This window comes from Passer montanus, unplaced genomic scaffold (genome assembly GCF_014805655.1).
Source record: "Passer montanus isolate IOZ18808 unplaced genomic scaffold, ASM1480565v1 scaffold189, whole genome shotgun sequence".
NCBI lineage: Eukaryota > Metazoa > Chordata > Aves > Passeriformes > Passeridae > Passer > Passer montanus.
This window is the reverse complement of record NW_024366381.1, coordinates 195,719-222,824: the sequence shown is the minus strand read 5'-3', so window position 1 is coordinate 222,824 and position 27,106 is coordinate 195,719. Positions and strand designations below refer to the sequence as shown.

General features: G+C 44.4%; 2 protein-coding genes and 1 long non-coding RNA gene across 3 annotated transcripts; 2 read left to right on the top strand and 1 right to left on the bottom strand.

Annotated features, from left to right (window-relative positions):
- The first annotated feature begins 10 nt into the window (after positions 1-10).
- Positions 11-9,959, top strand: PSMC6 (proteasome 26S subunit, ATPase 6). Its single transcript, XM_039705903.1, has 14 exons — positions 11-179; positions 945-1,024; positions 1,226-1,265; positions 1,599-1,651; positions 3,469-3,536; positions 3,918-4,032; positions 4,554-4,641; positions 5,016-5,077; positions 5,158-5,281; positions 5,406-5,467; positions 6,431-6,551; positions 6,641-6,721; positions 8,862-8,933; positions 9,461-9,959. Exons 1-14 carry the CDS (start codon positions 95-97, stop codon positions 9,577-9,579), a joined length of 1,170 nt encoding a protein of 389 aa, XP_039561837.1. The 5' UTR covers positions 11-94; the 3' UTR covers positions 9,580-9,959.
- On the bottom strand, positions 8,940-16,941 carry LOC120500695. Its single transcript, XR_005627159.1, has 3 exons — positions 12,261-16,941; positions 10,588-10,682; positions 8,940-9,571 (listed from the first exon to the last, which is right to left on the bottom strand). It is a non-coding gene; the product is annotated as an uncharacterized LOC120500695 (long non-coding RNA).
- On the top strand, positions 11,831-25,989 carry STYX (serine/threonine/tyrosine interacting protein). The gene is made up of 11 exons (XM_039705904.1): positions 11,831-12,097; positions 20,305-20,337; positions 21,155-21,208; positions 22,215-22,312; positions 22,678-22,738; positions 23,474-23,510; positions 24,002-24,041; positions 24,128-24,178; positions 24,650-24,722; positions 25,205-25,298; positions 25,479-25,989. The coding sequence occupies exons 1-11, from the start codon at positions 12,041-12,043 to the stop codon at positions 25,550-25,552; spliced, it is 672 nt and encodes a 223-aa protein (XP_039561838.1). The 5' UTR covers positions 11,831-12,040; the 3' UTR covers positions 25,553-25,989.
- Positions 25,990-27,106: the final 1,117 nt, after the last annotated feature.

Genomic DNA, 27,106 nt, shown 5'->3' with positions numbered 1-27,106 from the left:
TCCTCCGCGGCGGCAGGGGGCGCTGCGCGGCGCCGAGGGCCGGCCCGCCGCCACGGCCCTTCCCGGCATTCCCTATGAGCGGCGGCTGCTCGTCATGGCGGACCCCAGGGACAAGGCGCTGCAGGACTACCGCAAGAAGCTGCTGGAGCACAAGGAGATCGACGGCCGCCTCAAGGAGTGTGAGCGCGGGCACGGCGGGTCGTGAGGGCGTGGCGGGCGGGCGCCCCGCGGAGCCCCGAGAGGGAGCGCGGCGGCCGCGGCGCTGCCCGCGCTTCGTCACGGGCCTGGCCGGGCCCCGGGGCGGACGGGGCCGGGCGCTGCCAGCGCCGCCGCTGGGTCCCGCTGCCCTCGGGAGAGCCCCGGAGCGTCACAGAACCGCGGGGGCATTTAGGTTTGAGAAGATCTCTGGGGTCAGCGAGACCAACCTGTGGCTCTCATCATCTTGTCAATGGACCAGAGCGCTGAGTGCCACGTCCAGTGGTTCCTTGGGTGCCTCCAGGGGTGGAGACTCCACCGTCCTTCTTGGCAGCCCTTCCCCAATGACTGACCACCCTTTCTGTGAAGAAATTTTCCCTAATATCCAATTTAAACTTACTGTGGCCCAGCCTGAGGTCATTCCCTCTCCTCCTGGCAGGAGCTGTGCAGAGCCACAAGGGCCCCCTGAGCCTCCTTTGCTCCAGGCTGAGCCCCTTCCCAGCTCCCTCAGGAATTCTCCAGCCCCTTCCCAGCTCCCTCAGGAATTCTCCAGCCCCTTCCCAGCTCCCTCAGCCTCTCCTGGAGCTCCAGACCCTTCCCAGCTCTGTTCCCTTCTCCACATTAGCTCAAGGGTCCTTACTGTTGTCCCAGTCTCACTCTACCTGCAGCTTTGCTGCTGGAAAAGGGTCTGGTCCTGGGCTCTTGTGGGTTGAAGGTTACCAAAATCCTGTGTTTCTCTCCTCTTCCAGTAAGGGAGCAGCTGAAAGAGCTCACCAAGCAGTATGAGAAGTCAGAAAATGATCTCAAGGCCCTGCAGAGCGTTGGGCAGGTATGTGAGGGGAGTGAGGTGTTGGCAGCCCGTGCTGCCTGTTGAGGTAACCTTTACATCCATTTTCAGCATCAGGAAACAGGGAACAGTGCAGGTGAAGCCAACAGGGACTTGGGCAGCAGGAGCTGGGGGATTGCAGGGTGTCTGAGTCCTGCAGTGTTAGTTTCCCTTGAGGCTGATGCTGCATTTCCTCTTTTGCAGATTGTTGGCGAGGTTCTTAAACAGCTGACAGAGGAGAAGTGTGAGTACACTGAACTGTTGTATTCCCTGAGATTGTGAAAATCGTGGAGCCATGGGATGGTCTGGGTTGGAAGAGACTTTAAATCCCATCTCATTCCAACCTCCCACCATCCCAGGCTGCTCCAAGCCCTGTCCAACCTGGAACACTTCCAGGGATGGGGCAGCCACAAAATAAAAAGCTTTTAAAGTTTAAGTCTTGTTAAAGTGATGGAGAGTAAAGAATTAAAGTGCTGGTGATCAGATTATTGGCAAGAAACATTCTGGTGAATTCAGAATCACAGCTCAGAGGGTGACTTGAGTAAATTTGGGTTTTTCTCCCATTTTCTTTCTGCAGTCATTGTGAAGGCTACAAATGGACCAAGATACGTGGTTGGCTGTCGCCGTCAGGTAATTATCTCTGTGAATATTCATTTAAAATTTGCTTTCTGGGGAATATTAGCATTGCTTTTCATCCACTGGGTCCTTAATGGAGTTGTTTTTTCTCCTTTAATGTGCACAGCACTATTTTACCCTGGTACCTGCTCCCCTCTCCCTTTGTATTGGTAGCAGTGTAACTTCCTGGTGGAGACAAAATAATCCACAGCATTCCCAGGATCCTGCATGTGTTTTATGATTTTTACTGAGTCAAAACTCTGCCCTTCTGCCTGATTTTGGACTCTCTGAAAATTAATTATTATGAAAGTTGATTGTGTAATTTCACCATTGCTGTGCTGTGACTGTTGCTGTCACACTGCTGAGTTTTAAATTTAATGTTATTTCACTTCATATCATAATCATTGAATTGTTTGGGTTGGAAAACACCTTAAAGCCCATCCTGTTCCACCCCTGCCATGGCAGGGACACCTTCCACTGTCCCAGGGTGCTCCAAGCCCTGTCCAACCTGGCCTTCAAAACTTCCAGGGATCCAGGATCCAGTGCCAGGACCTGCCCACCCTCCCAGCCAGGAATTCCTTCCCAAAATCCCATCTAAACATACTCTCTGTCTGTCTAAAGCCATTCTCTTCATCCATATTTTTATTTTTTTCCTCTTTCTGGAGAGAAACTGATGTTCATTGCAGAATTTTGGGACATAAGTAAACTTAGTTCCCCTGTGGGGCGTGTGAGGTAATCTTGATGTTCTGTGTTGAAACTGAGCTGAATCCTAAGGGATAGATTGTCCTTGGATGAACCAGCACTTTGCAGTTTATTCTTCACTAAAAACACTCTTTTATCTTAAAAGAGCCTTGACTTGCTACCAGAGGCTCAAAAAGAAAAAAAAAAAAAACCAAAACAAAAAAAGCCCTGATTGTTTTCAAAATGTCAAAATATCAAAGACAAACAATTTCTCCTGGACTAGAAGGATGAGTTTTTGATCAAAGCACTCCTGGCTGAGCAGCTGCTGCTCAGGAGGGAGCAGAGCAAGGCTGTTTAAGTGGGAGCAAAATTACTTCCCTATCTCAAGTGCATTAGCTCAGAAGGTCAAGTGGTTTCTCTTTGTTTTCTTCTCACTGCAGAATAACTTCAGTCTGTTGGGCAGAGTTGAATCTGAGAGAATTCCCAGCTGTTATAAAGTTCTTTGGATAAGGAAGCTGGAAAGAGGCCTTAGTAGTGACTAAGGAGGGGGATAGCTTGATCCTAAACCCTTCCAGAGGTCAAGAACCCACGTGGAAGGGACCTTATAAATCCCCCAGCAGGGACAATGGGAAACTTCCAGCAATCCTGGAAAAGGACTGTCAAAATCCTCTTTTAATTCCAGCAAAATTTAGTAGGGTGTACTGGAATGTGTTTAAAAATCCCATAAAAATGGAATAAGCAGACAAAAACTGCTGAGGCAGGAGAGGAGGCATCCAAGGTGAAAGAGTAATGATTGAACAGCTGACTTCAAAGAGGGGAAGTAGTGACACAGGAAAATGTTGAACTTTTTGTGAGGGTTGTTTGGTTATTCTGAAACAGCTGTTCCTGTCTGGAGCAGAGGGGAGGATTCGATCCCACTGATGCAGTCAGATTGACAGCAGTAAAATTAAAAATTAATGATGGACTAGAAAATAGTCTTTGTTTTAAACGAGGTGGAGGTGAGTTAATGAGTGCTTGGTGTGTCACTCTGTAGCCTTGTTTATTCTTGTGTGTGATGGAGCAAGGAGTGCAAACGCCAGTGAACATTTTGGCTAAAGTCAGGATTTGTGTTGGAGTGGGGTTCTAACAGAATTCCTTTTTTTTGGGACTAGCTGGACAAGAGTAAGCTGAAGCCAGGGACGAGAGTTGCTCTGGACATGACCACTCTGACTATTATGAGGTAGGATTCTGCCCTTCTTATCATAAAAAGGGGGAAAACATTACACAAAGAATTGAATATTCACTTCTGCAATATTTTGTAAACGTTTTCTGCAAAGCAATACTTAAGTATGGACAGTTATTTGAGGGAAGACTTGTGTGTCTGTTTTATATGATTTAAAAAGAAATTGATTGTTCTTTAGAAAAGTAATGACAGTATTTTCAGTCATGTTTTAAAACTTCAAAAGGTTTGCTGAGTTTGGGATTTTTTCTGTTTTTTTAGCATGTGAGGTGGGAAGAGAAGCAACAATCTTCATATTGCTGTACAATTTATGGGAATAACTATGACTTCCTAAATGTGTCTGCACCATACAGATATCTCCTCCTAACTCTTGTTTTGCAGGTACCTGCCCAGGGAAGTGGATCCACTGGTTTATAACATGTCTCATGAAGACCCAGGAGATGTTTCCTACTCTGAGATCGGAGGCTTGTCAGAGCAGATCCGAGAGTTACGGGAGGTACCCAGTGCCCCAAACCCCCATCCCATCCTCATCCATGCTCTCAGAGAAGCTTTGCAGGCCAAAACCACCTTTTTGATGTGTCCTCCACCACCATGGGGCTGTCCAGGGATCATCTCAGATCCATTTGAAGTGCTTGGACTGGGATTAAAATGAAGATGATCTTTTAGAGAAGAAGGGTTTAAAGAATGCAGGACCCTTTAGGCTGTGGGGGTGCCTTGAAGTTCAAGTGGCAGGGCCAGCAAAGCAGACTGAATTTTGCTCAAAAACTACCAGGGTTGCTCTGGGGAATGGAGTTAGGACAGTGATTTGAGCAAAGAGCATTGAAAAGAAGCAGCAATTGCAGAACCAAGGCAGGGAAGTGGATTGATCCATAGAATCTCCCACATTTTCTTATTAAACAGTTTCTCACACAAAAATGCTGCCAATAAATAATGCAGCTAGGTGAAAAACAGGCTGGCATGTGCATCATTAACTGTTTTAAAACTCAGAGGCTCAGGTTGCTCTCTGTCCCTTCACAGGTCATTGAACTGCCACTGACAAACCCAGAATTATTCCAGCGTGTGGGAATTATCCCTCCAAAAGGCTGCCTGCTCTACGGCCCCCCTGGTGAGTCTCAGCAAAGGGCAACAAGTGTTTGGTGGTTGCTTTCAGACTGTGGCAAGAAGTTGTTTCGCCTTCTTTCCCTTTTTATTTTTTCCTTTCTTTTTTCTTTTTCATTTTTCTATTTTCTTCTCTTTTTTTTCTCTCCTCTCTCCCTCCTCTCTCTCCTCTCTCTCTCTCTTCTCTCTCTCCTCTCATCTCTGATTTTTCCTTTCCCTTTTCCCCCCCTTTTTTTTCCTTTTCATTTTTTCTTTTTCTTTTCCTTTCTCTTTTTTCTCCCTTTCCCTTTTTTCCCTTTCCCTTTTTTTCCCTCCTCCCTAACTCTCTGGCAGTCAGTGTTGAGTCAGTAACTAAACAGCTCCAATCTCCTGTCTATCCAGGCACAGGAAAAACCCTTTTGGCCAGAGCAGTTGCCAGCCAGCTGGATTGCAACTTCCTCAAGGTGTGTAATGGCACTGCCCCCACACCCAGGGGTCTGTTTGCTCTCCAGTCTCCTCAGACACATCCTCTGTCCTTCCCAAGGTGGTGTCCAGTTCCATAGTGGACAAATACATCGGCGAGAGCGCTCGGCTGATCCGAGAGATGTTCAATTATGCCAGAGATCATCAGCCCTGCATCATCTTCATGGATGAGATCGATGCTATTGGTAAGGCTCCTGGCCTGGGGGGTGGCTGGGCTCTCCTTGTGAGGCTGGAGTCAGCTGTAAAGCAAATTCCCCCGTTTGAAAGGCAAAAATCAAGCAGCAGAACTGATGGGTTTGTGTGCTGCAGGTGGGCGCCGCTTTTCCGAAGGCACATCAGCTGACAGAGAAATTCAGAGGACTCTGATGGAGGTGAGTGTCCAATCCTGACTGGCCTGAACAGCCACAGTAAATAATAGTACAGGTGTGAATTATTACCTGGGATCTTGCTTTGCAGAACCTTTTCTGGGTTAATAAACTAGAAGTGAACTAAGAGCTGCTTTTACAAAAGGCAGCTGCACATTCTGGTAACTCAGCCATGAGTTCAAAGTGGAGACTAATTGAATCTTTTTTAATGCTGAAATGATTTGAGATATTTTCTTTTGCTTACTGCTGCTCCCTGCATCTTTGAAGGTTTGCAGAACCCCCCTTTATGTCTCTTTAGTCCCAAAGACAGTCTGTAACATTTTTGGACTATTGCAATTGGATTTTCAAAGCTAGGAGGAGCACTTGTATTTCTTTGTTTCTGTATTCATTGCTTTGATAAACTGGGTTGTGTGAAGAGAATATTAAAACCACTGGTGACAATTAGGAATTCTGAAGCTAATGGGAACCTTCCTTAGCCTGTGTTTGCAAACAGTTTGCCTGGTTGAAAAGAATGTGTCTGCCTTCCATAGAGAATTAAATCACTGTGATCAAAGAGCAAGTGCTTTGAGTGTTCACAATGAAATGCCTTCCTGTGTGTGGATTAGTATTCCAGAGGCTGTTCTTCAAGTCTAATTGGAATGTCCTGGCCTTGGTGCTCTACAATCCAAATGTGTCAGGCAGCCATTGGCTCCTTTAGTCCTTGCAGTATTTTCTTTGCCTCATTGTTTTAGTTGAGTGTTTCACGTTTGAGCTCAGCTTTGTTCAGTGTCATTTTCTGTGGGCAAAGCATTTTCAATGTCTCTTGAGCTCTTCATTGCTTGGGATGGAATACTCAGGGAGCTCAAGGCCTTGTAGGGTTTATTTTTTACTTCAGAGCTTTTCATCTTGGTGAGGAATACTTAGGCAGGAAAACAAATCAGACTGGGAGGATTTGGGGTTGTTTACAACCAAAGTTCTGTTCCCTGTTAGTTGTTGAATCAGATGGATGGATTTGACACTCTGCACAGAGTTAAAATGATCATGGCTACCAACAGACCTGACACCCTGGATCCTGCCCTGCTGCGGCCCGGAAGGCTGGATAGAAAAATCCGTGAGTTTCTGCTTCCCAGTGGCTGCAGGGAGGATGTAATCCCTGGGAATTGTGGGTTTTGCTTTGATTGAAGCTGTAATTCTTTCTAGATATCGATCTACCAAATGAACAAGCCAGATTAGATATTCTGAAGATTCATGCAGGTCCTATCACTAAGCATGGTGAGATAGGTAAGTAGAAGTTCCCTGGATGTCATTCCTGCTGCTGTTTGTAGGGATGGGAAGAGGGTGAGTTGTTACAGTGATTCTGGCTGTATTCCCACCTTTACACTGCCCACACAACTTCCCCTCTTGGAACTCTGCTTGTTTTATTTTTAAATGCATCCTGATTAAACTGTTGTTAAGTTTGAAAAGGAAAACTGGATGTAAGCCCTTGGAGCCCAGCTGGAAACTGGAAAATCAACAAGGTTCTCATCAGGCAGTTTCCTGTTTCTTATGGAATGGCTTAGTGCAAGTAAAGAGTGTTTTCATTCACCCCTCAATGAAAGAAATAATGCTAATGAAGAAGTCTGAAAGCAACAATCTTTAAAAATCAGGGAGAAACCTTGGAGTTTGGAGATAGCATAAGCAAAACTGTTGTCTGGTAGTGGTGTGGATCATTCTCTCAGGAGTAAGGAGAGAATAATAGGATAAAATTGGGAAGGTTTATTTAAGGACTGTGCTACTCTGAGCTGCCCAGTCCTGCTTTCACAGTGACTCCTCCCAGCCTTCCTGGAGGAAGCTGGGGCTGGGCTTTGCCTTTAAAGCAGCACTGGCTGCCTGGGAGTGCAGCAGGGGCCACCCCCATCCCTGTGTGCTGAGAGCAGCGATTCCTGCAGCCCCTGGAGCTGAGCCCAGCCACCATCTGGCTGCATCAACAGCTGCAGCTCAGGGACAGCAGGAGGGAGCTGGGGGAGGGCCAGGGCTGGGCACTGCTTTTCTTAGCAGCACTGTTGGCTTAAAGCTGCACGTGGCTGCAGGCTAGGAGAGAGAAGGAGCTCCAAAGCAAATCGTGAGCCTGAGGTGAAGTTCTTGGAGAGAAAATTCTTACAAGGCATGGAGTGACAGCACGAGGGGGAATGGCTTCCCACTGCCAGGGGGCAGGGAGAGATGGGATATTGGGAGGAAACTCTTCCCTGTGAGGACAGCGAGGCCCTGGCTCAGTTTTCCCAGAGAAGCTGTGGCTGCTCCTGCATCCCTGGAAGTGTTCCAGGCCAGGCTGGGTGAGGCTTGGAGAAAAGTGAAAGTCCCCCTGGCCATGGCAGGGATTGGAATGAGATGGTTTTGAAGGTCTCTTCCAACCCAAACCATTGTGGGATTCTGGAATTCTCCTTCATCCTGTTCTCGTGCCTTTGGCACTGCAGTGGAGTCATTCCTTCTGCTGTTCAGCAGAGGTGTCAGGTCTTGCTAAATCCTGCATGTGATGTGGAAAGACTGTGATGCTCAGCTTTGATACTGCAAAAGGAAGGCCTGAATTTAGCAGCAGGGTGAGGTGGAAATTGGATTGAAATCCAAAGATAAGGATTTGCTCAGGTTCCAGCATGAGATTCTCCTGCTTCAGCCCTGGTGTCTGCTGAAAACCCTAAACTCACAAACCTTGCACTGTTCAACCTTGTTCATTCCCCTCACTTATATTTTTTAACTTCCAAATTATGAAAATAATTTTTTATGTGACAGTGTACTACATGGAATTGAAATACAGCTGAAGAACTCATCTTTAGGAGCTTTTGGATTCTTAAGATAAAAACATTCAATTAAAATGTTTTCAATTTTATACAGAAGGGAAACAGAAAAGTTTTCCAGGGAGTTAATAATTTTAATAAGCAGCCTTGCAAAAATCAGAACTTGCTGGAGACTCAGCAGTGGTTTCGAAATTGATTTCCACTGAATTATAACCATGGCCACTCTTTTAGTAAATAGATGTGCATAAAACATCAGGCTTAATATATTAGGAACTAAGTGCCTTTAGTAGATGGAGTGTTGGAAGTGGAAAGGGACTGAGTTATGACCACTTGGAGAGAAGTTTTCTGGGCTTTTACAGCATTTAATGATAAGAGCATTGCCTTGATGGAGCTTTTGCACTTCATGTTGATTCTTGTAACCACAAGTTGGTAACTTTGGGATTTAATTATATAACATGAGCTCTTGGCTGCCAACCATTTCTGTTTTAATGGAAGGGCTGATACAGCTGCTGATTCCAGTTAATTTATCAGCCCAATGGGCAGCTCTGTTTGCACTGAAATCCAAGTTTAGTAGCTGGATGTGTATTTTATTGGCATTCCTAAGGGGAAGGCTGATTTATTCCTAATGGGTGCTGGTGTTTTATGAACAGATTATGAAGCAATCGTGAAGCTTTCAGATGGCTTCAACGGAGCAGACTTGAGAAACGTCTGTACTGAAGCAGGTAATTCCTTAACTCTTCATTTGGATGTGCTAAATCTTGGATAATGCTGAATCTTGGAGCTGTTCCTCTGTGGATTAAACCCAGGAGCTCAGAAGTGTTCTGCTGGAACAGAACATTGAACTGATCTGATCCAGCCACTTGTTGGTTGATCATGATGTGTCCCACTGTCTCATTAGAACCAGAAACAGGGATTGAACCCATTTTCCTCCTTTTTGGAGAAAATTCAGGGCTCTTGGTGCCCATGTGCCTGCAGAGTTGATGCTGTTTTATGCTTTTTTCACATTAAAATTTGTGCACTTGGGGTTTGCCTGCACGGGCAGGCTGAGTAACACAGTAAATGCACACTCAGAGTTTAAACAAGTTTTCTTTTTAGTACTCCCTTAGTTCAGAAAGGCGAATTCCCTCCTCTTCCCAACATCCAAAACATGGGAAGGTCATGTAGATAGTATAACCTGGATCAGTTTTCATCTGAATTTGGGTGAAACTTCACATTCTGTCTCTTCACACTGTTAAATCCTCCCTCCCAGGGATGTTTGCGATCCGTGCTGATCATGACTTCGTAGTTCAGGAAGATTTCATGAAAGCTGTCAGGAAAGTGGCTGATTCCAAGAAGCTGGAGTCCAAGCTTGACTACAAACCTGTGTAAATTAACCATAGAATTTGTGATTGATTGTACACATCCTACTGTGTTAATGCATAAAAAAAAGGAGAGAAATAATGTACCTCTTGATTATCATTGTAAGGTGTTTGTGTAGCATGTAGCTAGTAATTTTGGGAATGCTAGTTGCAAGTTGGCTACAGGAGTGTGTTTTCTGTACAATTCTGAAATGCAATGTTCATTACAGCCCAGGCTCAGTAAAAATGTGTGGAGATGTGTTGTTCTCTTAGCAATTATGGTGGGAATTTATAAACGTGCCTGAAGGGATTCACAAACAGAAGAAAGTCAGTTCATTTCTTGACTTTTTGTATATCAGTAAATCTCCTTTCCCCAAACAGTTTATGAATAAAACCTGTTTAAATCTGTTATCCTGGTGGATTTTGTGTGTAGCTCTCACAGAGAGGTGAATTTTGTGTCTTCTGAGTTGGAGGAGCAACTTTTCTCTGGTGTAAGGATTGCAGTCCTGAGCCTGCTGTACCAAACAGAGGCAGCCTAACCCTTGGAGAGAGAAGGGACTGGTGGGGTCTGCCTGCTACAAGCCAGGTGCCCTTGGCCTCTTTGCCCACCTGGGCTCCCTCATTTGCTGCTGAATTCTGGAAATAGGATTTACCTGAGCTGGTGTATATTTACTGCAAGAAGTAAACAAGGTGGTGGTGGTTTTAAGGGCATCTGCTTTACTTTTATTTTTCAAGCACAGAGACCCACTGCACTGTGCAGCTCACCTGAATGTTGGGCTGGAGCAGCAATGCACTAAATTGCACTTCTGGCTACTTCTAATTATCCTAATTGGATTATTCTGGGCCTGCTCAGCTGACAGACAAGTACATTAGATTAGCTCTTGACTTCCCAGGAAACACACAGCATCTCCCTGGCAATTTTAACAGCTGTAGTTTTATTTCCTTTCCCATCACAGATCAGACAGATGGTGTGTAAGATGTAGAACAGTTAGGACAGGACAGGCAACAATGTTTCCCTGTTTATATGGCTGTTACAGACCTTTCTCCTGTTGTGGCTGTGTCAGGAGTGTAAAGATGCAAATCTCAGGTTTAGTTTTAGCATCCTTTTGAGTGCAGCTCGTACAGCCCATGTGCCTGGAACAATGAGAACATGAAATCAAAGTCCATTTCTGAGCAGAACAGTGATGTAAACAGCAAGCTGAGCCTCTGGCTGAGGGAATGGTTGCTGAAATATGATTGTTGAAGGTTTATCAAAGTTTTATTTAGTAAAAAGAGCAGAAAGGTGCACTAGAAATAAAAATTGAGATTCTAAAATTCTGGTATTTCCAAAAGGACACTTCCAATTTTATTTAAGCAGGCAACCCATTGAGTTTGCTTACTTTGACTAAGCTTCCCTCAGAAATTCCACTGACACAGTGTAGAATTTTGGTTCACCGAAAAGCAAATGAGTGAAAAACTGCAGCTTAAAGTGAAATCTCATAGATTAATAAAATGGTTTGGGTTGGAAGGGAGCTTAATGACCATCCCATCCCACCCCCTGCCATGGCAGGGACACCTTCCACTATCCCAGGTGGCTCCAAGTCCCATCCAGCCTGGCCTTGGGCACTGCCAGGGATCCAGGGGCAGCCACAGCTGCTCTGGAATTCCATTCCAGCCAGCAATTCCCAGTTCCCAATCTCCCACCCATCCCTGCCCTCTGGCAGTGGGAGCCATTCCCTGGCTCCTGTCCCTCCATGCCTTGTCCAAGTCCCTCTCCAACTCTCCTGGAGTTTAGAACATAGGACCTCAAAGAGCAGAAAAACAGGTTCTTGTCCCAACACTGAGGTGTCTGAGGACATCATTCACACGAAGAGGAGCAGACTGGACATCCCAGAGTCATTTAGGGAGGAAAAGACCTCTGGGATCATCCAGTCCTATCTGTGACCGATCCCCAGCTCATCCCCAGCCCAGAGCACCGAGGCCACTGAGGCGTTCCTCGAACACTTCCAGGAATGGGGACTCCAAACTCCCTGGGCCATCCAGAGATGACCCTCGTGGCGCTGCCAGCTAAAACGTGAGGGCGATGGAGCCAAGATGGGAGCGGGCGTGTGAGGAGAAGGAGCCCTCGGCAGTGTCGGGCACGGCGTTAATGGCCGCGCCACGGCGTGAGGCGCTCCGAGCGGGCCCTGGACACCGCTAACAGGCAAAGCGCCCAGTACTGAAACTTTGGGGTGAATCACCCCGAATTTAGGGCTGGCGAGCAGGTTCATTAATCCAACCGCGGCAGCAGCTGCCCGTGAGGGGAGGGCAGAGCGCCGAGGGCGGAGAGGGAAGAAGAGGCGGCAGCAGCAGCAGCAGCAGCATGGCGGCCGGGCGCGAGCGGCTGAGCGCGCCGCCGCCGCCTCCTCCTCCGCCGCCTCCATCTCCTGCAGCTCCCGAGCCGGAGCCCGCGGCCCCGCTGCCCAAATAGCCGCCCTGCCCCGGGTCCTGCCCCGCCCGGACAGCGCCCGGCCATGGAGCTCGCCAAACCGGCCTTCCCCGCGCTGCCGCAGGCCAAAGAGGACTCTGAGGTGAGCGGGAGCTCCGGTCCCGGCCCCCCGCACACGCCCGGCCCGCGGCCCCGCCGGGGCTTCCCCTCACAGCCCCGCGCTGCCTCCCGCGCCCCTGCCCGCGGCATTCCCTGAGGGATCCGTCGCAGGCCGCGGGTCCGTGTCCCGCCCTGCGACCACCGACCGCGTCCCTCCTGCCCTGGTCGCTGCCGGGCTCTGCTCCCCCCGTCGCCCTCCGGCATCTCCGCTGCACGGTGCTCCGGCCTGGAAGCCTCTCGCTATCCAGGTTGCTCCATGCCCTGTCCAACATGGCCTTGAGCGCTTCCAGGAATGGGGCAGCCGCAGCTTCTCTGGGCAGTCTCGTCACCCTCACACTCAGGGAACTGAGTCCCTCTGCTTCATCTCCTTCGGCTTTTGCCCACCCGCAGCTGCCCCCGCTCTTTTTTGCGCCCCTTTTCTGCTCTGCCGAGCCCATCGGGGCGGTGTTTGCGCGGCCCCGGAGCCGGGAGCTCTGTGCGGCCGAGGACAGGTGGCAATGTGCGCTGCGCGGTGTCTGGTTTCTGAACTTGGCTGAACTCCCCGCCGCCGATTTGTTCCTGTGTGTCACAAACGTCCCCGAGTGTCCCCTTCGGTGGCCTCGGATATTTAATGCGAAATGTCACAGCCTGCGTGAGGGAAGCCGAGAGTGTCTGAGCTCTCCAGACGTCTGTCGATTGTCATGTATTTCTAAACATCAGCATTTATTTCTGTTTGGACAGCGTTGCTCAATGCTGTTAAGGTGGTAAATTACCTGAAATATGGGAGTGACTTTTTGTTCTGGTTTTGTTGTCAGGATTTGATACTCCCCATCACTTCAGAGCTCTGGAGGTGTTACAAGTCATTTAGATGTTCTCACAAAGTTGTAATCACTTTGTATCTCAACACAAATCATCTGCCACCCTGTGAGGTTTATAATTTGTTTGCTTTTAAATATCTTTTCTTTCTGGAGAAATCGTGTTATCCACAGTTTTGTTAACTAAATCAGCCCGGGTGGCTTTTCATCTAAAATGGCTAAAGAGGAATGCAGGGTTAAAAGAAAAATGAAACCAGAGCTCAGTGCCAGTCTAACAACTCTCAACTGATGAAAACTGAGATTGTAATACAGTGTCTTTCAGAGTAGCTTTTACTTTTGTCTTTTTTCATGGGCTGTCTGTAAATAATATAATTTGTAGTGTGTTAGAACTTCACATAGTGGGGATTTTCAAGAACTGATTCTAAAAACTGTAAGAATTTCTTTTCAGTATGCTGCATTTGTGTGTGACTTGATCTAAATGCAGGATCATGTCAACAAATTCTGAGCTCTGATAGAAGATAATAAATAGTTGGAGTATGTGGGGGAAGCAGGAAAGTGAAAGCCAGTGGTGAGTGTCAGAGTTCTTGTGGAGGTAACTTGTTAAAAGCAAGGTGAGGGGGACTTAAGACAGTGCTTTGGAAAAGCAAACTGAGGAAACTAAAATCGTCCTGCCCACAAAATGCAGTTTTTCCTGGAAAGCAGAAGATGCTCTTGTGCACTGCAGCGAGGAGGCTCTTTGATGAGCAGCAGTCCCTAATATTTTGGGAAGTTGGTGATGGATGGTTCAGTGCTGGCTTGGCAGGTTTGCTTTCAAGATACTGGGGAGGGGAGGAGGGAGAGCTTGGGGAATCCCTGGCTGGCTTCCTGCTGCCCAAAAATGCAGCTCTGTCACTTTAACTCACTCCAAGTGCCACCCCCAGCTCCCTTCTCCGAGCTGACACTTGGAACCATGCCACAGCTTTAATAATCATAATAATAATTAAAAACAAAGCCAAACCAGGTTGGCTGCACAGCATCCCATTCCTCCCTGGCACAAGGAGAAGTGTTGAGGGGAGAGAGCAGCCTGGACTGACTGGGGCAAGCTGCAGGGATGGGTTCTGATAAATAGGTCACTTTTCCAGCCTGGATGTTGTTTGCCCTGTCCCTAATCCATAGTGTGGTGGTTGGGATTGCTGGATTTCCAAACCTCTTGGCTCTTGATGCTTCTGGGAGCTTGGGAAATGCCAGAAAACCTGGAACTCATCATTCTGGCAAAGCTTTTCTGAGAATGCCTGTGAACTGTGTGTTCTTTTGCAGTCTGGTGGTGGGGAATATCTCAGTTTTATGAGTAATAGTGATTATATGTGATGTGGAACCATTTCTAAGCTTAGATTTTTATTCTTATTTTTCTAAAATCAGCACACTTTCCGAGGTCAGGTCTCAAACTTTCTTAAATTTTAGGAGTTCTGTGTTACATGTTTATACTGGGAGGAAAAAATATGGCTAAAAGTCCATTAAAAAGGGTCAGGTTAATAACAATTAGTACATGTTGGCTTATTAGTACTGCTGGAAAGAAGGTCAATAAGGACTGCAATAATTGAAGGAATTTAATAGAAATTATTTTCCCATTAAATTTTAAACAAAAAAAAAGACTAGGATATATTATATATATAATGAGAACACAGCAACAATTACCAGTTTATTTCTTTGTTAAAACATATTTGCCTGCAATCAGGCTGAGCCAACCAAGTATTCATGATGTACTTAGATTTTTTTTTTTTAGGACTCTCCATGGGTTTTGTAATTAAATTAGCAGCCTATTGACTAAGCAGACATATTTGCCTTTTTATTATGCATAAAGGCTGAGTTCTTTTTAGCACATGGGGCTTTTCTAAAAAAGAAATTTACATTTTTGACAGCTATATTTAGTCTGAAATGCTAATGTATTTCTGACTGCTTTTTTTAGCTATGAAGTGATGCAGCCCATCTAAAGGTGGAACAAATCTATTAAACTTTTTTAACTCTCACTTTTGATAGGCAACACAAATAAACCCCTTAAAACACAGCTTTCCCCCTCCTCTGCAGACTCTTTAAAATAAGTAGGAAGCCTGTGTCATTAGAATTATTTTACCTGCCCACATAATAGAGCCCAAAAAATGGAGAACAAATGCTGTGTTGTGCTGGGAGATGTAAATCAGGTGACAGATTTTGATCACAGCTCCGTGGGATACTATCAGATTGCTTTGCATAAATCAGTGCTCTGTGGCAGCTGGAGCTGAGCACTCTCTCAGTGCTGATTAATTTATTAATTTGTGCCTCCCATCCAGGGGAGCCTGGTGGGATCCACACAGTGGAGCACTTTGTAGAACTGGGGAGTTAGGGCATGTTTGGGTTGTTTTAGCTAAATGAGGATTGTCTCAGCATAGCCCGACTCATGAATTAAAAAAAAAAAGGTCATGAAAAAGGCCATTCCTGCAGCATTATGAACAATTCTCATAATCTGTGTGAGTGTGGCACTCCAGGCACTTGGCTTTGTGCTTCCTGTCAGCTGAAGGACTCTGCCTCCACTGCTTCATTTCCAGTTTTGTTGGAAAAAAATTGTATGAGGGAAGTTTTTAGCAGTGCTGCTGATGGTGTTTAATGAGGTGCCTTTAGGACCAGTGTTAGGGAATGGGACAAAAAGGAATTTTTTGTTCCTACTTTTCCTTTAGTTTCACCTTTTATCCTTTTCTGTGGCTTGTGTTTCTCTCTGCTAAAATAACATTTCTTTCCCTGTTGTCCTTCATTCCTTCCCTCCTCCATGTGCTCTGTCATTCCCACCTGCTTTTATTCCTCTTTTCCACCTTCCTGCTTCTGTATTCCTTTGTATTTTCAATAGCAAAAATGTCTCTGGTGGAGCCTTCCCACTGTCTGGGTGCTCCTGACAAACACACAGAATTCCCAGAAATCTGCTTCCATCCCTGCTGAGCGTGGTGGCCTTGGGATGGAGCAGCTGTGCAAGGGTGGCAGTGCCACCTCCCCCTTTCTGGTGCCCCTTTCTCCAGCCCTCAGCCACTTTTGGGATAGCAGCACTGCCCAAAAATTCCTCGAGCTCTTCTCATGGCAGTGCCATGCTCACATCTTCAGGGAATTAAAGGATTTGGTTTAATTTTGTGTATTTTGTAGACTTGCACCAGGATTTCTACCTGGGGAAAAAAAAAATAAATATATATATAATTGAGCCTGCACTGGTCAGGTAGTTGCACTAAATGTTGTAGGTTCCTTCCAACTGAAATAATTCTATTTGTATAAAACCCCCACGTTTTCAATAGAACTGTCCAAGGACACAAAGCATGACTGAAACTGAAGACACAACCTTTCACTTCATTCCTGTTTGTAGCTAATTTTGAGGCTCTTAAGTACCACGTTTCACGGTGATAGATGTGACAGGTTTCAGTGATACTCAAATATTTCCCTTGAATGTTCTTCCAGTACCTCATTTAGTTTGTCTCTTTTCTTATTAAAAAATGGGAAGTGATTGTGCTCTGCTTTATTATTTCGAGATTTCTTCTGCAGTTGTTCCATTTTACAAATACTGATTTTTTTGTGCAGGTATTTGGAAAAGAGGGATGTTATCATTGCTGTGTTAGGCTATGTAAAATAACGTGTAAAAAGCTTTCGAACCAAGGTGTGAGCTCATTTGTGAGTGCCACTTAAAGCTGCCTGGGAGTGAAAGCCTTTGTGTCGAGGTCGTTGTTGTGGGATCAGGATGTTTCTTTTATCCAGCCCCAATCCGCGCTGCGGCCCGGGCAGGGGGATGCTGCTGCTGCAGTCCTGCCCTCTCTAGCACGGGCTGTAATTTGAATTTCCTGTGCAGGGTTAGAGGAAAGGCAGGAGTTCCCTTGGCCAGAGCAGATGCAGGAGCTGCAGCAGGGAGAGCCCCTGGCCGTGCTGCTGTAACAGTTTCTGCTGCTCAGCTTCACAACTCGGGGAGAACCTTGTAGCAGTTTGGAGTGTTACAGGGAAACAGCTTCAGGCAGGATTCTCACTGCCCTGGGCTTCTGAGGCGCACAGTCCATCGTGCAGGAGCCCTGCTGGGATGGGTTGTGATGGGGAGAGAAAAATCAACAACACAAAAACTGTCTGGGAGTTGGGAAAGGCTTGGACACCTGGAGAGGTCAGGGAGGATTTCCAAAGGATTTCCAAAGTGATGGGGGAAGCAGGAGGAGTCATTGCAGGGGGTGGGTGATGCTGAGCAGGTGAAAAGCAGCAGTGAAAATCGAGAAGAGACTTCCTGAGCCCATCTCCTCTAACTAACGATTGGATTTCTTTTCCTGGTGGTTTTTGCAGCGTTTCTGAGAGCTTCTCCCTTCACCTGGGCCAGCCTGTGGTTTGCAGGCTCTGCTAATGACAAGGCAGCAGGAGCTGAACCATCCCAACTGGGCTTGCTTTTCAGCCCGAGCTGAGCTTTGACAAAAGCTGCACCTTTTATGTGTGGAGATCAGATGGGTGTGCAGGCTTCAGCTGTCAGTGAGGGACCAGTTAAGCTCTGTCACGTGCATCCATTTCATGCATTCCTTCTGCAGAGGCAGATGCAGGTTGGCTGTTGTGTTTAAAAAACACCCTCTTTGCTTTGGTACAGAGCCTCAATGCCAGGGCTGGTAAACTCATTTAAAAATAATAGTAGAAATGTTTTAGATTAAGTCCTAGCCAAGGGCACTGTTACAAAAAAAACCCTCCACTTCACTTTTTGCCATTAAACTGTTCTAAGAAGGAACAGGTTGTGGCAAAATATGGACAAAATAACCCAAACCTTTGGCATATATTGGATACCAAGAGGCTCTTTGTAGTGTGGACAAAGTTTACCTGTTAATTCATAGTGTCCATTTATTTCAGCTGGAGATTGGATGGGGAAGGGAGGGCTTTGGAATGTGCTTTATTCCCCCTTCTCCTGCATGTTTGAGGAGATCTGTCAGAGGGGAGTGGCTCATTTTTAAAACTTTGAAATTCTAGGGATTCTTTTTTTTCCACTCCATCTCTCTGGTGTCTTGCAAGTATTGATGAGTGAGGCTTCCAGTGAGTTGTCACTTGTTCTGGAGAACCTCCCAAGTCCCTGGCAGCAAGGAATGCTGTTCTTCCCTCCACCTCTGGCATCACCCTTTGTTATCTTAGCAAAATTCTTGCATTTGATCTGATCAAAAGAGAAGCTTTCAGTTGTTTTTTGTCTGCTTGGTGCTTCAGACAGTGTGGAAAACCTGGCTGGTGAATGAATTCCTTAAAATGGAACCTGTGCTTGGCTTCAGTCTCCATTAATAGATTGGGTTTTTTACATAACTTTGCATAACATTTGAATAATCTGGCATTGTTGGTTTTGAAAGCCTTGAAGGGCTGTCAGCAGTCACCAAAATCATTCTTTCAGTAGTTTGTGTACTTGTCTCAGATTAAATGTTTTCCTTAAACACTGTCTTTCAGAGTTATTTTGCAGACTAAATCCCATTGGAAGCTGTATCCTTTTTTGCCTCTTGGAGGGCACTAAAGACCAATGTCTGGGGCCTGTAGTGATTTTTTTTTTCTTGTTCAGAACATCTGTGCTGTCTCTTGGGATTTGGTTCCCTTTGGACTTGCATTGCTCAATTCTTACCTATTTATTTTGCACAGTTTACAGCTGTTGGGGCTAAAAATTTCCTGCCTCTGATGCATTTGAAAAGAATATTTCCAATGTGTTGTTAAGCCAAAATAGTGGTAAATTTGTGTTTTCACTGTGCTCCAGATTAAGATTTCTAAATTCCACAAACAGAGTAATAAACCTACTAAAGTGCTTGTATATTCCTGGAGTGCAACTGAAGCTTTTCAGCGTTTATTGGTTTTAGAGTGGGACAGAGCTGGGGTTTTCTGGCCTTTTGAGGGGTGAACCATGCTTTTGTGTACAGAGCCAGCCAGCAGGGTTGTGCTGAACCCTCTCAGGTCCCCTTCAAAGGATAGTTCTGTAAATATCATCCTTCTGTCACAACATTTCTCCTTCCTACTTCCAGGAGTTTATTATTCCAGCTGGAACATGCAGAAGTAATTTAGTTACTTGTGTGTCTTCAGCAAAGCCCATTTCAGTGCATTTTATTTCCCTGTTTGTGCTGCCACTTTAGGTGACATCCAAAGGATTTTCTGGAGTGGCTTAATGTTTGTTTGCTTGCTTTTCCAGAATAACTTTACTGATACTAAAATCCTTCTTAATTCCACGACCAAGAGCTGGAAAATCCTCCCTGTGCACTGTGGGGGTGTCTGAGGGAAGCACAGGATTTGTATTGTGTCGGTGAAAAGAGGTTTAATGTGAATTTAAAGTGTAGGTGCTCAGGTGAACAGTGCTGCAATCTAAGGGATCCTCCCTGCTGTAATCCAGACGTCACTTCCCAGCTGGAATATTTGATGTTTAACTTCCCCATACTTCTGAGGACATCAGACCACAGGGGAAGTTTTTTTCTTAGCTCCTGGTCTGTGTGTGTGACTCAAACAACAGAGTTACGTAAATAAATGTATGCAGCCTATTGGATATGTTTGACTATTCCCTTTTATTTTTTTTTACCTCCAGATGGTAACTGGGATCTCAGCTCCAACTCCTTCATGTGTGAGGGTCAAGGAATGAGTAAGAGCCTGTTAATAGAGGCCAGTGGGAGTTGTAGGGAAGGGAAGACAGGAATAGTCTCTGCCTGAGCAGTTCCTGCTCAGCTGTGGCAGAGCTGCAGAGTGGAGCAGAGGATGGAAATGTTGATCCTGGTGTTTGCTCTGGTCAGCTGGGAATGGGAGCTGAGCCCTCCCAGTCTGGGGCTCTGGGGAGGGGGTAAATGAGCACCAGGATCCTGGGCAGGAGGGGTTTATTTACTGTGTGAGGAGTAAATAAAACTCCTCACCGTTTACTCTGGGGTGGAGACTCACTAAGGGCTTGCTGTGGTCACGGAGAGCACAAATTTCTGGATTTGCTGGAGCTGATCCTGAATATTCAGAGTGGATGAGGTGAGGCAGTGTGGATTTTCAGGGAGTCACCTGCTCTGCTTGTTATCTTCTGTTGTTTCAGTGGCTGCAGGAATGCATCAGCCAGAGGAATTCCTTTGCTTCCCTGACCAGTACAGAATGTTCTAAAGCTTTTTTCCTTTCTCTTTCTTCCCCTCCTCACTTCAGAGGGAAGTTTCTCAGCAGAAAGCTGAGGTGTGGATAAGCTGATAAGGATCTTTTCCAGCCTTAAGGATTTTTTATAGAATACTTGAGGTTTCTTCACATGAACTTTCCAAATAGTGTTCCTTGCACTTGGGTGGTGCTGGCATCCATGTGGAAAGGTAGCAGGGAGCTTGTACAGAACTTTGATTATTTTCTATAAAATGCATGCCCACACCTCTGCCTGAATGTTTTTCTCTGTTGTATATGTAATTATTTTAATTTTTTTTTTTAGGATTGGACCTATCCCATGAGGAGAGAGATGCAGGTAGGACACTTTTATTTACTGTTTTGAGGCAAAACCCTCAAAATGGAGCATTTAGTGAGGAGAAAAAAAGAGCTGGTACCAAAATCAGTCCTTACCTGTAAAGTGTCAGGCAGCACCATGGGAGACAGAATTAATTAGTTAATTAAGGTGAGGATTTGCCAGCTTGGAATACAGGTGTGTTTGCATCTCTGTGGTGCAGGTACTAAACCAGAAATCCCCAAATATTACATTTTTGTCTTTCTGAATGTCTTTAGATAATTACAAAAAGTGTATCAGAGGTTTGCCTTCTGCCTTAGCCTTGGAAGTGTTCTCCAGTGGGATGGACAATTAAAATTTTCCTACCATGGTGTCAGTCCAACTTTTGCACAAGATCTACACACCTGCATGTCTTCATTGGTGGGGAGATAAATGGTTAAAAACTGATATTTTCCCACTGCTAGACCAATGCTTGAGGAACTTCCATGTGTTTATTTCTTTTCATGAGAGCAGTTTGGAATTAATTACAGGACAGGATAATGAACCAAGTTAAGATTTCCCTTCCCTTGATCTGGGGCTGGGTGAGATGCAGGAATCAAGCTGGAACTTAGTTCAAATCAAGGACTTTGTTCCTGGTCCAGAACAAGATATCCAGCACCAAGATCATGTTTCTTTTATCCTGCCAAACCATTTTTTTTTTGCTTGTCCTGCTATAAATGACATTGATTACACATTTCAGGAATATGTAAATTATTTGTGTCCATGTTCTGAGGTGAGTGGAATGTGTTATTTCAAATCATCTGGAGCTGATATTAAATGTCTGTTCTTCTCCTGCCCCTAGGAAATCTTACCTGGGTTATTTTTAGGCCCATATTCTTCAGCTATGAAAAGCAAGGTATGATTTTCAGAATATTCTCTCACAGGGAAGCTTTGCTGTGGTGATTTGATTTGTTACTGTGGAGATCTGCTCTGTGTATCTATAGAGGTGTAAATTTGGTTGCAGTTCTGAACTGGAATGTGAAAAATGCCAAAGTGGAAGGAATATGTGGTGCATTTGTGGGATGGTTTGAGCTATTGGTATTAAAATTGAGTCTTAAATATGATTTTTCTTAGAGAATTTAAGCTATTTGAGACTTTACCAATTCCTATTTCCTTTGCTGAAGACCTGTCAGAACTGGGAACTCACACACAGACATTAAAACAAGGAAAATTAAATTACAATAAAGTCAAGCACTGCTGAGGCACAGCTTGGCTCTACAAATTTACCTCATGGTTTAAATGATCTTCTTTTCATGGTCTGGTTCCAGCAAGAATCCAGTGCTGGCTGCAAATTCCTCTCTCGTGTAGGGACTTGAAATTTCAGGCAGAGTGAAAGGTGGGGAGAGACAAACAACTTCATTGAATGCCTTCCTGTTTTGTCATTTTGTCTTTTGGAAAAACAACAATTTTACACTCTGAATTCTAGAAAACCAGCTCAGATTTTCCTTGGTGTAGCCTTATTTTGTATCTAAGTACATCTTTTCTTTTTATTACTATTTCTATTTATATATAGAATATATATAAATAGTATAATAATAAATATTATTATAAATAGAATATATATAAATAGTATAATATAGTAATAGATATTATAAATAGAATATATATAAATAATATAATATGTATGATATAGTAATATATTATTATAAATAGAATATATTAAAATAGTATAATATGTATGATATAGTAATATATATTATACCTATTCTACTATTTACATATATTCTATATATGATTTAGTAATATATATTACTAGTCTATTTATTACAGCTTATCTTTACATTATTAATAATATTATTTCTTTATCTATTGCTGTCTAATAGATGAATCTGTAATTAAAGTTATTTTTTCTTTCTCCACAGCTACCTATACTCCAGAAACATGGAATAACCCATGTAATATGCATACGGCAGAACATTGAAGCAAATTTTATTAAACCAAACTTCCAGCAGTTGTTTAGGTGAGAAATGACCAAGATTCCTTTGTGTGTGTTCTTTCCAAATATTTTCACGTTGTCAGAATTATTTGAAAAATGTGCTGAGGTGCAGAAAGACTTGAAACCCAAACCATGAATTTTATTCATGCTGAAGGAGTCTGCAGATTAGAATTATCCATAGTTTGCAGTAACTGTTTTCAGTTCTCAGTGATTTCTGAGAGGGGAAATCTGTCAGGGGGTGTTGGAGGAGATCCCCCTCTCCTTTCTCACCAGGTTCTGGATGGAATTTCTGGAGTTCAGAGCAGGAATTAAAGCCAGGGGGTTGTGCTGGTTCCTCCTGCACTGGAGGGGTTGGAGCAGCTCGAACTCACAGGAAATTTTCATTGCAGGTATTTAGTCTTGGATATTGCAGATAATCCAGTGGAGAATATAATCCGATTTTTCCCTATGGTGAGTAGATGGGTGGGGAAGGGAAATCCCCAGGAGTTTTCTGAACTAACAAATGCCAGTTTCACATTTGGGATACTCAGCCTCGGGCACCTGGAAGTGCTGCCAGCTTCTGACTTTGTTATTGACACTTTAATAAGTGTAATTAACTCATTTTTACAGTTATGGAAACAGGTGGAGTTGCAAGAGCTGCTTCTTGTGATGGTATCAAAAGAAAAAGAAATAAAAATTAAAAAAGACTGGCCTCAAAACAGAGAGATTTGCTCATGGGGGAATTCTGGGGCCCTTGACCTGGGGGCAACTTTTATTTGAGCCAAGAATATTTACATTTCTTGTATCAAATTCAAAATAATAGTGAAGTTTTTCAGTGTCTTAAAACATATTTGCTGCAGAGGAATTAAAAAGTAACTTCCAAATTAATCAATGCCCATTATTGGAACATATACCCTAGTTTTGAGCTGTGGGTTTTTATTTTTATTTTAGTCCAGTTTGCAACTGAACAAAAGGATTTTGTTCCTTCTTCCACCAAAAACCCGAAAGTGCCTTCACTGGTTTTGCACTGACAGTTTTAGGAATAGTTTAAAGTACAAAAGAAATACAAATGTCCAGTTGAAGTGGGGTTTAAGTCTGCATAAAGGTGCATTATTTTCACTGATATAAGAATTATACCAAATTTAGGTGTTACTACTACTTGCACTTACAAGACTCAAACTTTCAGATTTTATTTTTTCTTTTCAGACTAAAGAATTTATTGATGGAAGTTTACAAAGTGGAGGTAAAATTATATTAACTTTCCCTTCATAAAATAACTTAGGGGTATGGATTAGAGGCTCTTAAATAAGAGCTTTTCTTAAATTTGGGGGGTTTATTATGCTTGATTTGAACTCTTAGACAAATTCAGAGCAAAGTGTTCTTTCCTTTTGCCTCTGACTGGAAAATCAGCCTCTGGGATTTGGGTTTTTTTCACTTGAAACTCAGCTGGGTTCTGTGCATGAGGTTTTCTTGTCCCCTCTCAAGTGCAGGACCTGAAATCTGCCTTGTGGCCATTCTGTCACTCAGAATCCTCACAGGAGCAGCAATCCCAGTTCAGTATCCCAAAGGAGGAGTGCAGTTAGAAATTCAGGCTGAAGGAAGACAACTCCTGGGGTTTTTTTGGGTGTGCCTTGCTGCTGCCTGGTTCTCCATAACAAGGGAAAACCACATTTCAAAGAATTTTATTCAGTTTATACAAATATGGTTAATTTTGGGGTTTTTTTTCCTTCTTAGGAAAAGTTCTTGTCCATGGCAATGCAGGGATTTCTAGAAGGTAGGAAATTATCCACCCTGATATTAATATTTTCAAGCAATTGAAAGATATTTTACTAATTTTTGTTTTGGTGGTTTTTTTTTCAGTGCTGCCTTAGTTATTGCATACATAATGGAAACATTTGGGGTGAAGTACAGGTAAGAAGAGCTATTCAGGTTTTGAATCAGGTGGTGTGAGTGAATAATGATTTTGGAGGGAACAGAAACTGTTGTGTTTTCACTCAGTCTCAGTGCCTTACCTGAGACTTCACCAGGAGCTGATTATTCCATTTTCCTTCACTGTAAAAGTTGAGTTTACACCCTTTTTTTAAAGAATCAGGCACCTGCTGCTCAGGGAATGAGGGCACCAGCCTCCATCCATGGGTAAAAGCTTGGGAGAGCCCCAGGGGCTGTTCTGAGCCTGTGCTGGACAGGAAAGTGGGCTGAGCACTGGGGTGGGCAAACAGAATTGTACAGCTGCTGCTTCCTGCTTTGGCCAAGCCATTTCAGTAAAAACCAGTTCTGGGGAGGGTTTAGAGGTTCTGTAGTGCTGAAAAACTGATAATCTGAAGGGAGGCTCAAACCACAGAGACTTCTATGTATTTTTCACTGAAGTGTTTTCTTTTTAAGGGATGCATTTACTTATGTCCAAGAAAGAAGATTCTGTATTAATCCTAATGCTGGATTTGTCCATCAACTTCAGGTGACTTTTTTTTTAAATTCCTGATCATAACTGAAAAGCCATTTAATGAATCATCTTCCTGCCAAACAGATATTTACACAAATATGCTTCAAGGAAATGTCAGGAGCTGGAGGAAAGCTTGGGAGGAAGATGAGTGGGCACCTCAGCTCCTTAGAGTTAAGCTTTGGACATAGCAAATCCAGGAATGGAGGAGAAATAAAAATCCTGGTTTGTGCAGTGACTAAGAGGCTCTGAAATGTTTTAGTTGGTGCTGAAGGAGCTGCAAAAGAAATGTGGGTTGGTCCTTAAAGCCATTTCTTTAGTCATCCTTGAACTTTTCCTCTGACTTCCTGATGGTTTTTGTCATTCATGTCAAAGCAACAAAGAACTCTCCTCCTCCCAAATCTGTGCCTGAATATGAGATGCTCCCTGAACTGGCCCTGCTCCTCCTTACAAATCTTCCTGCCACAGTAATTCCAATCCACATTTTTGGACCTTTCCAGGAATATGAAGCCATCTATCTAGCAAAATTAACCATCCAGATGATGTCACCTCTGCAGCTGGAGAGATCCCTCTCAGTCCCACCTGGCAGCACAGGTGAGAAGCTTCTCCTGCTGGGTGGCTGTGAGGGGATTTCTCAAACCTTCAGCAGCACAACCCCAAGCTCTTGGGAAGGGTTTTTGTGCAAGGATATTTAAACACTGAGTTTAAACTTCAGAGTGAAGTGTTTAAATATCCTGGTGTGCCATGACTGAAGTTCCCTCTTGCCTCCTGCAGGAAGTTTGAAGAGGATGCACGAGGAGGATGAAGATCTTGGCACCATGCAGGTGGCAGCAGCACAGAATGGCTGATGGCCGAGGACAAGCACTGGTTGTAGTGAGAATTCCTGCCAAGAAAGGTGAAGAAAACTAGGGAAAAAGAAGGAGAATTAATGCAAAACAATGAACACACATAGCTTCTTTTCAATTACATGTTGCTTTCAGATGTAAATCTGCCTCTGCAACACACTAAGCATCATTTTTAAGATGTTGGACTTCTTGAATGAATAGATGGCACTGATTGTTTCACTCCTTTTTTACACTTTACAGTTTTATTCTAAACCAAGATTTTTGGACTTGCAAAGAGGTATTATTGCAATAATGCACTTTTCATACTTGAAATTTCTTTATTTGTATGATATAAAGTTATTACTTTAAACAAAATGCAAGCGGGGGGGGATTTGTTTATAAAGTTATTTGTGTAATTTATAACAAGAGACTTTAGTAAAGAAAAAGTTTGCTAAAACTCACCTTGTTCTCAGTATGTATTATAGCAGAAATGTGCTTTAGGAACATAGTTCAACTTGAATTAACCTCTATCTAGAGCATCTCAAACTGGTTTTCAAGGAGTGGTTGCTGTTCCAAGGCAATAGTGGCAGCATTTGAGGTAAAAATTGGATTTGTCTTTGAAAACTGAGGCCCAGGGCACTGCCCATAATGGGATGAAGACTTAAAGGATTCACCTCAGCTCTGGTAAAACCTTAGACTGAGCTAAGGAAACACTTCTTGGTGCTTTAAGGTTCTCAGATTGGGGATTGTGCAGCTGTAACTCTCCTGCCTCAGCAGCACAGAGGTTGTGCAAGCACGGTCCTGCTTCTGCATCTGCTTTATTTCCCAATGTTTGTTGCCTAAAAGCCAGGGCTGGAATGATTTGGGAGCACTGTGGTGACTGAGCAAGGCTGTTAGAAAAACGTGTGTGCTTGGGAAGTCTGAGCTTGGTAAGCAGACTGTTTTAATAGGGATAAAATGGGCTCAGGGTTTGGGGATCAGAGCATCCAGCAGCACATTCCTGTCCCTGCTGATACCCTCTGCCACCTGCAGCAGCGATGGAGCAGAGTAATTCCTTCAGGAGGGAAAAATCTGCAATAAACAGTGGGATGCTTTAGGTAGGAACTTTTCAGCTGGAAAAAAGGAAGTGATTTATCTCCTGGAGAGCTGCTGGTTTGCAGTTGGAGAGGGTTTGTTCCTGCTCTGAACTTGACCCTCCATAAAGGAATGCTCTGGGGCTCTTGGGAAATGCATTCCCGGCCTTTGGAGCACGAGGCTCCCACATGGCAGCAGCGGGGCTGTGCCTGGCCCTGCCCAGCCCCCAGGCCCTGCCAGCCCCCAGCGGGGCTGGGAGGCATCAAATCCCTGTCAGCTCCAGCTCCCTGGGGAAGGGGAGGGATGAAGCACAGATGGAAGGCACTGATTCATCTCCAGGCTGCTCCATGTCCATGTCTGTTCTCTCTGGGGTCCTGGGAACACTCCCTTCCTACTGACAAGCTCCATGACTAAGGATTTCTCATCAATCCAGTTTTTTTCCCTGGCATTACCCCCTCCTGGTGCCTTTTACAGTCATTCTGGTCTGTCTGCCTGTCAGATCCT

What these genes read in the sequence shown, in the direction of transcription:
- PSMC6 (XM_039705903.1), top strand. Translation starts at nt 95, where the DNA reads ATGGCGGACCCCAGGGACAAGGCGCTGCAGGACTACCGCAAGAAGCTG. An exon ending in CGACGGCCGCCTCAAGGAGT is followed by an intron (nt 180 to 944) that starts GTGAGCGCGGGC and finishes CTCCTCTTCCAG; the next exon opens with TAAGGGAGCAGCTGAAAGAG. An exon ending in CCCTGCAGAGCGTTGGGCAG is followed by an intron (nt 1,025 to 1,225) that starts GTATGTGAGGGG and finishes CCTCTTTTGCAG; the next exon opens with ATTGTTGGCGAGGTTCTTAA.
- STYX (XM_039705904.1), top strand. Translation starts at nt 12,041, where the DNA reads ATGGAGCTCGCCAAACCGGCCTTCCCCGCGCTGCCGCAGGCCAAAGAG. An exon ending in AGGCCAAAGAGGACTCTGAG is followed by an intron (nt 12,098 to 20,304) that starts GTGAGCGGGAGC and finishes TTTTTTTTTTAG; the next exon opens with GATTGGACCTATCCCATGAG. An exon ending in AACTTCCAGCAGTTGTTTAG is followed by an intron (nt 22,313 to 22,677) that starts GTGAGAAATGAC and finishes TTTTCATTGCAG; the next exon opens with GTATTTAGTCTTGGATATTG.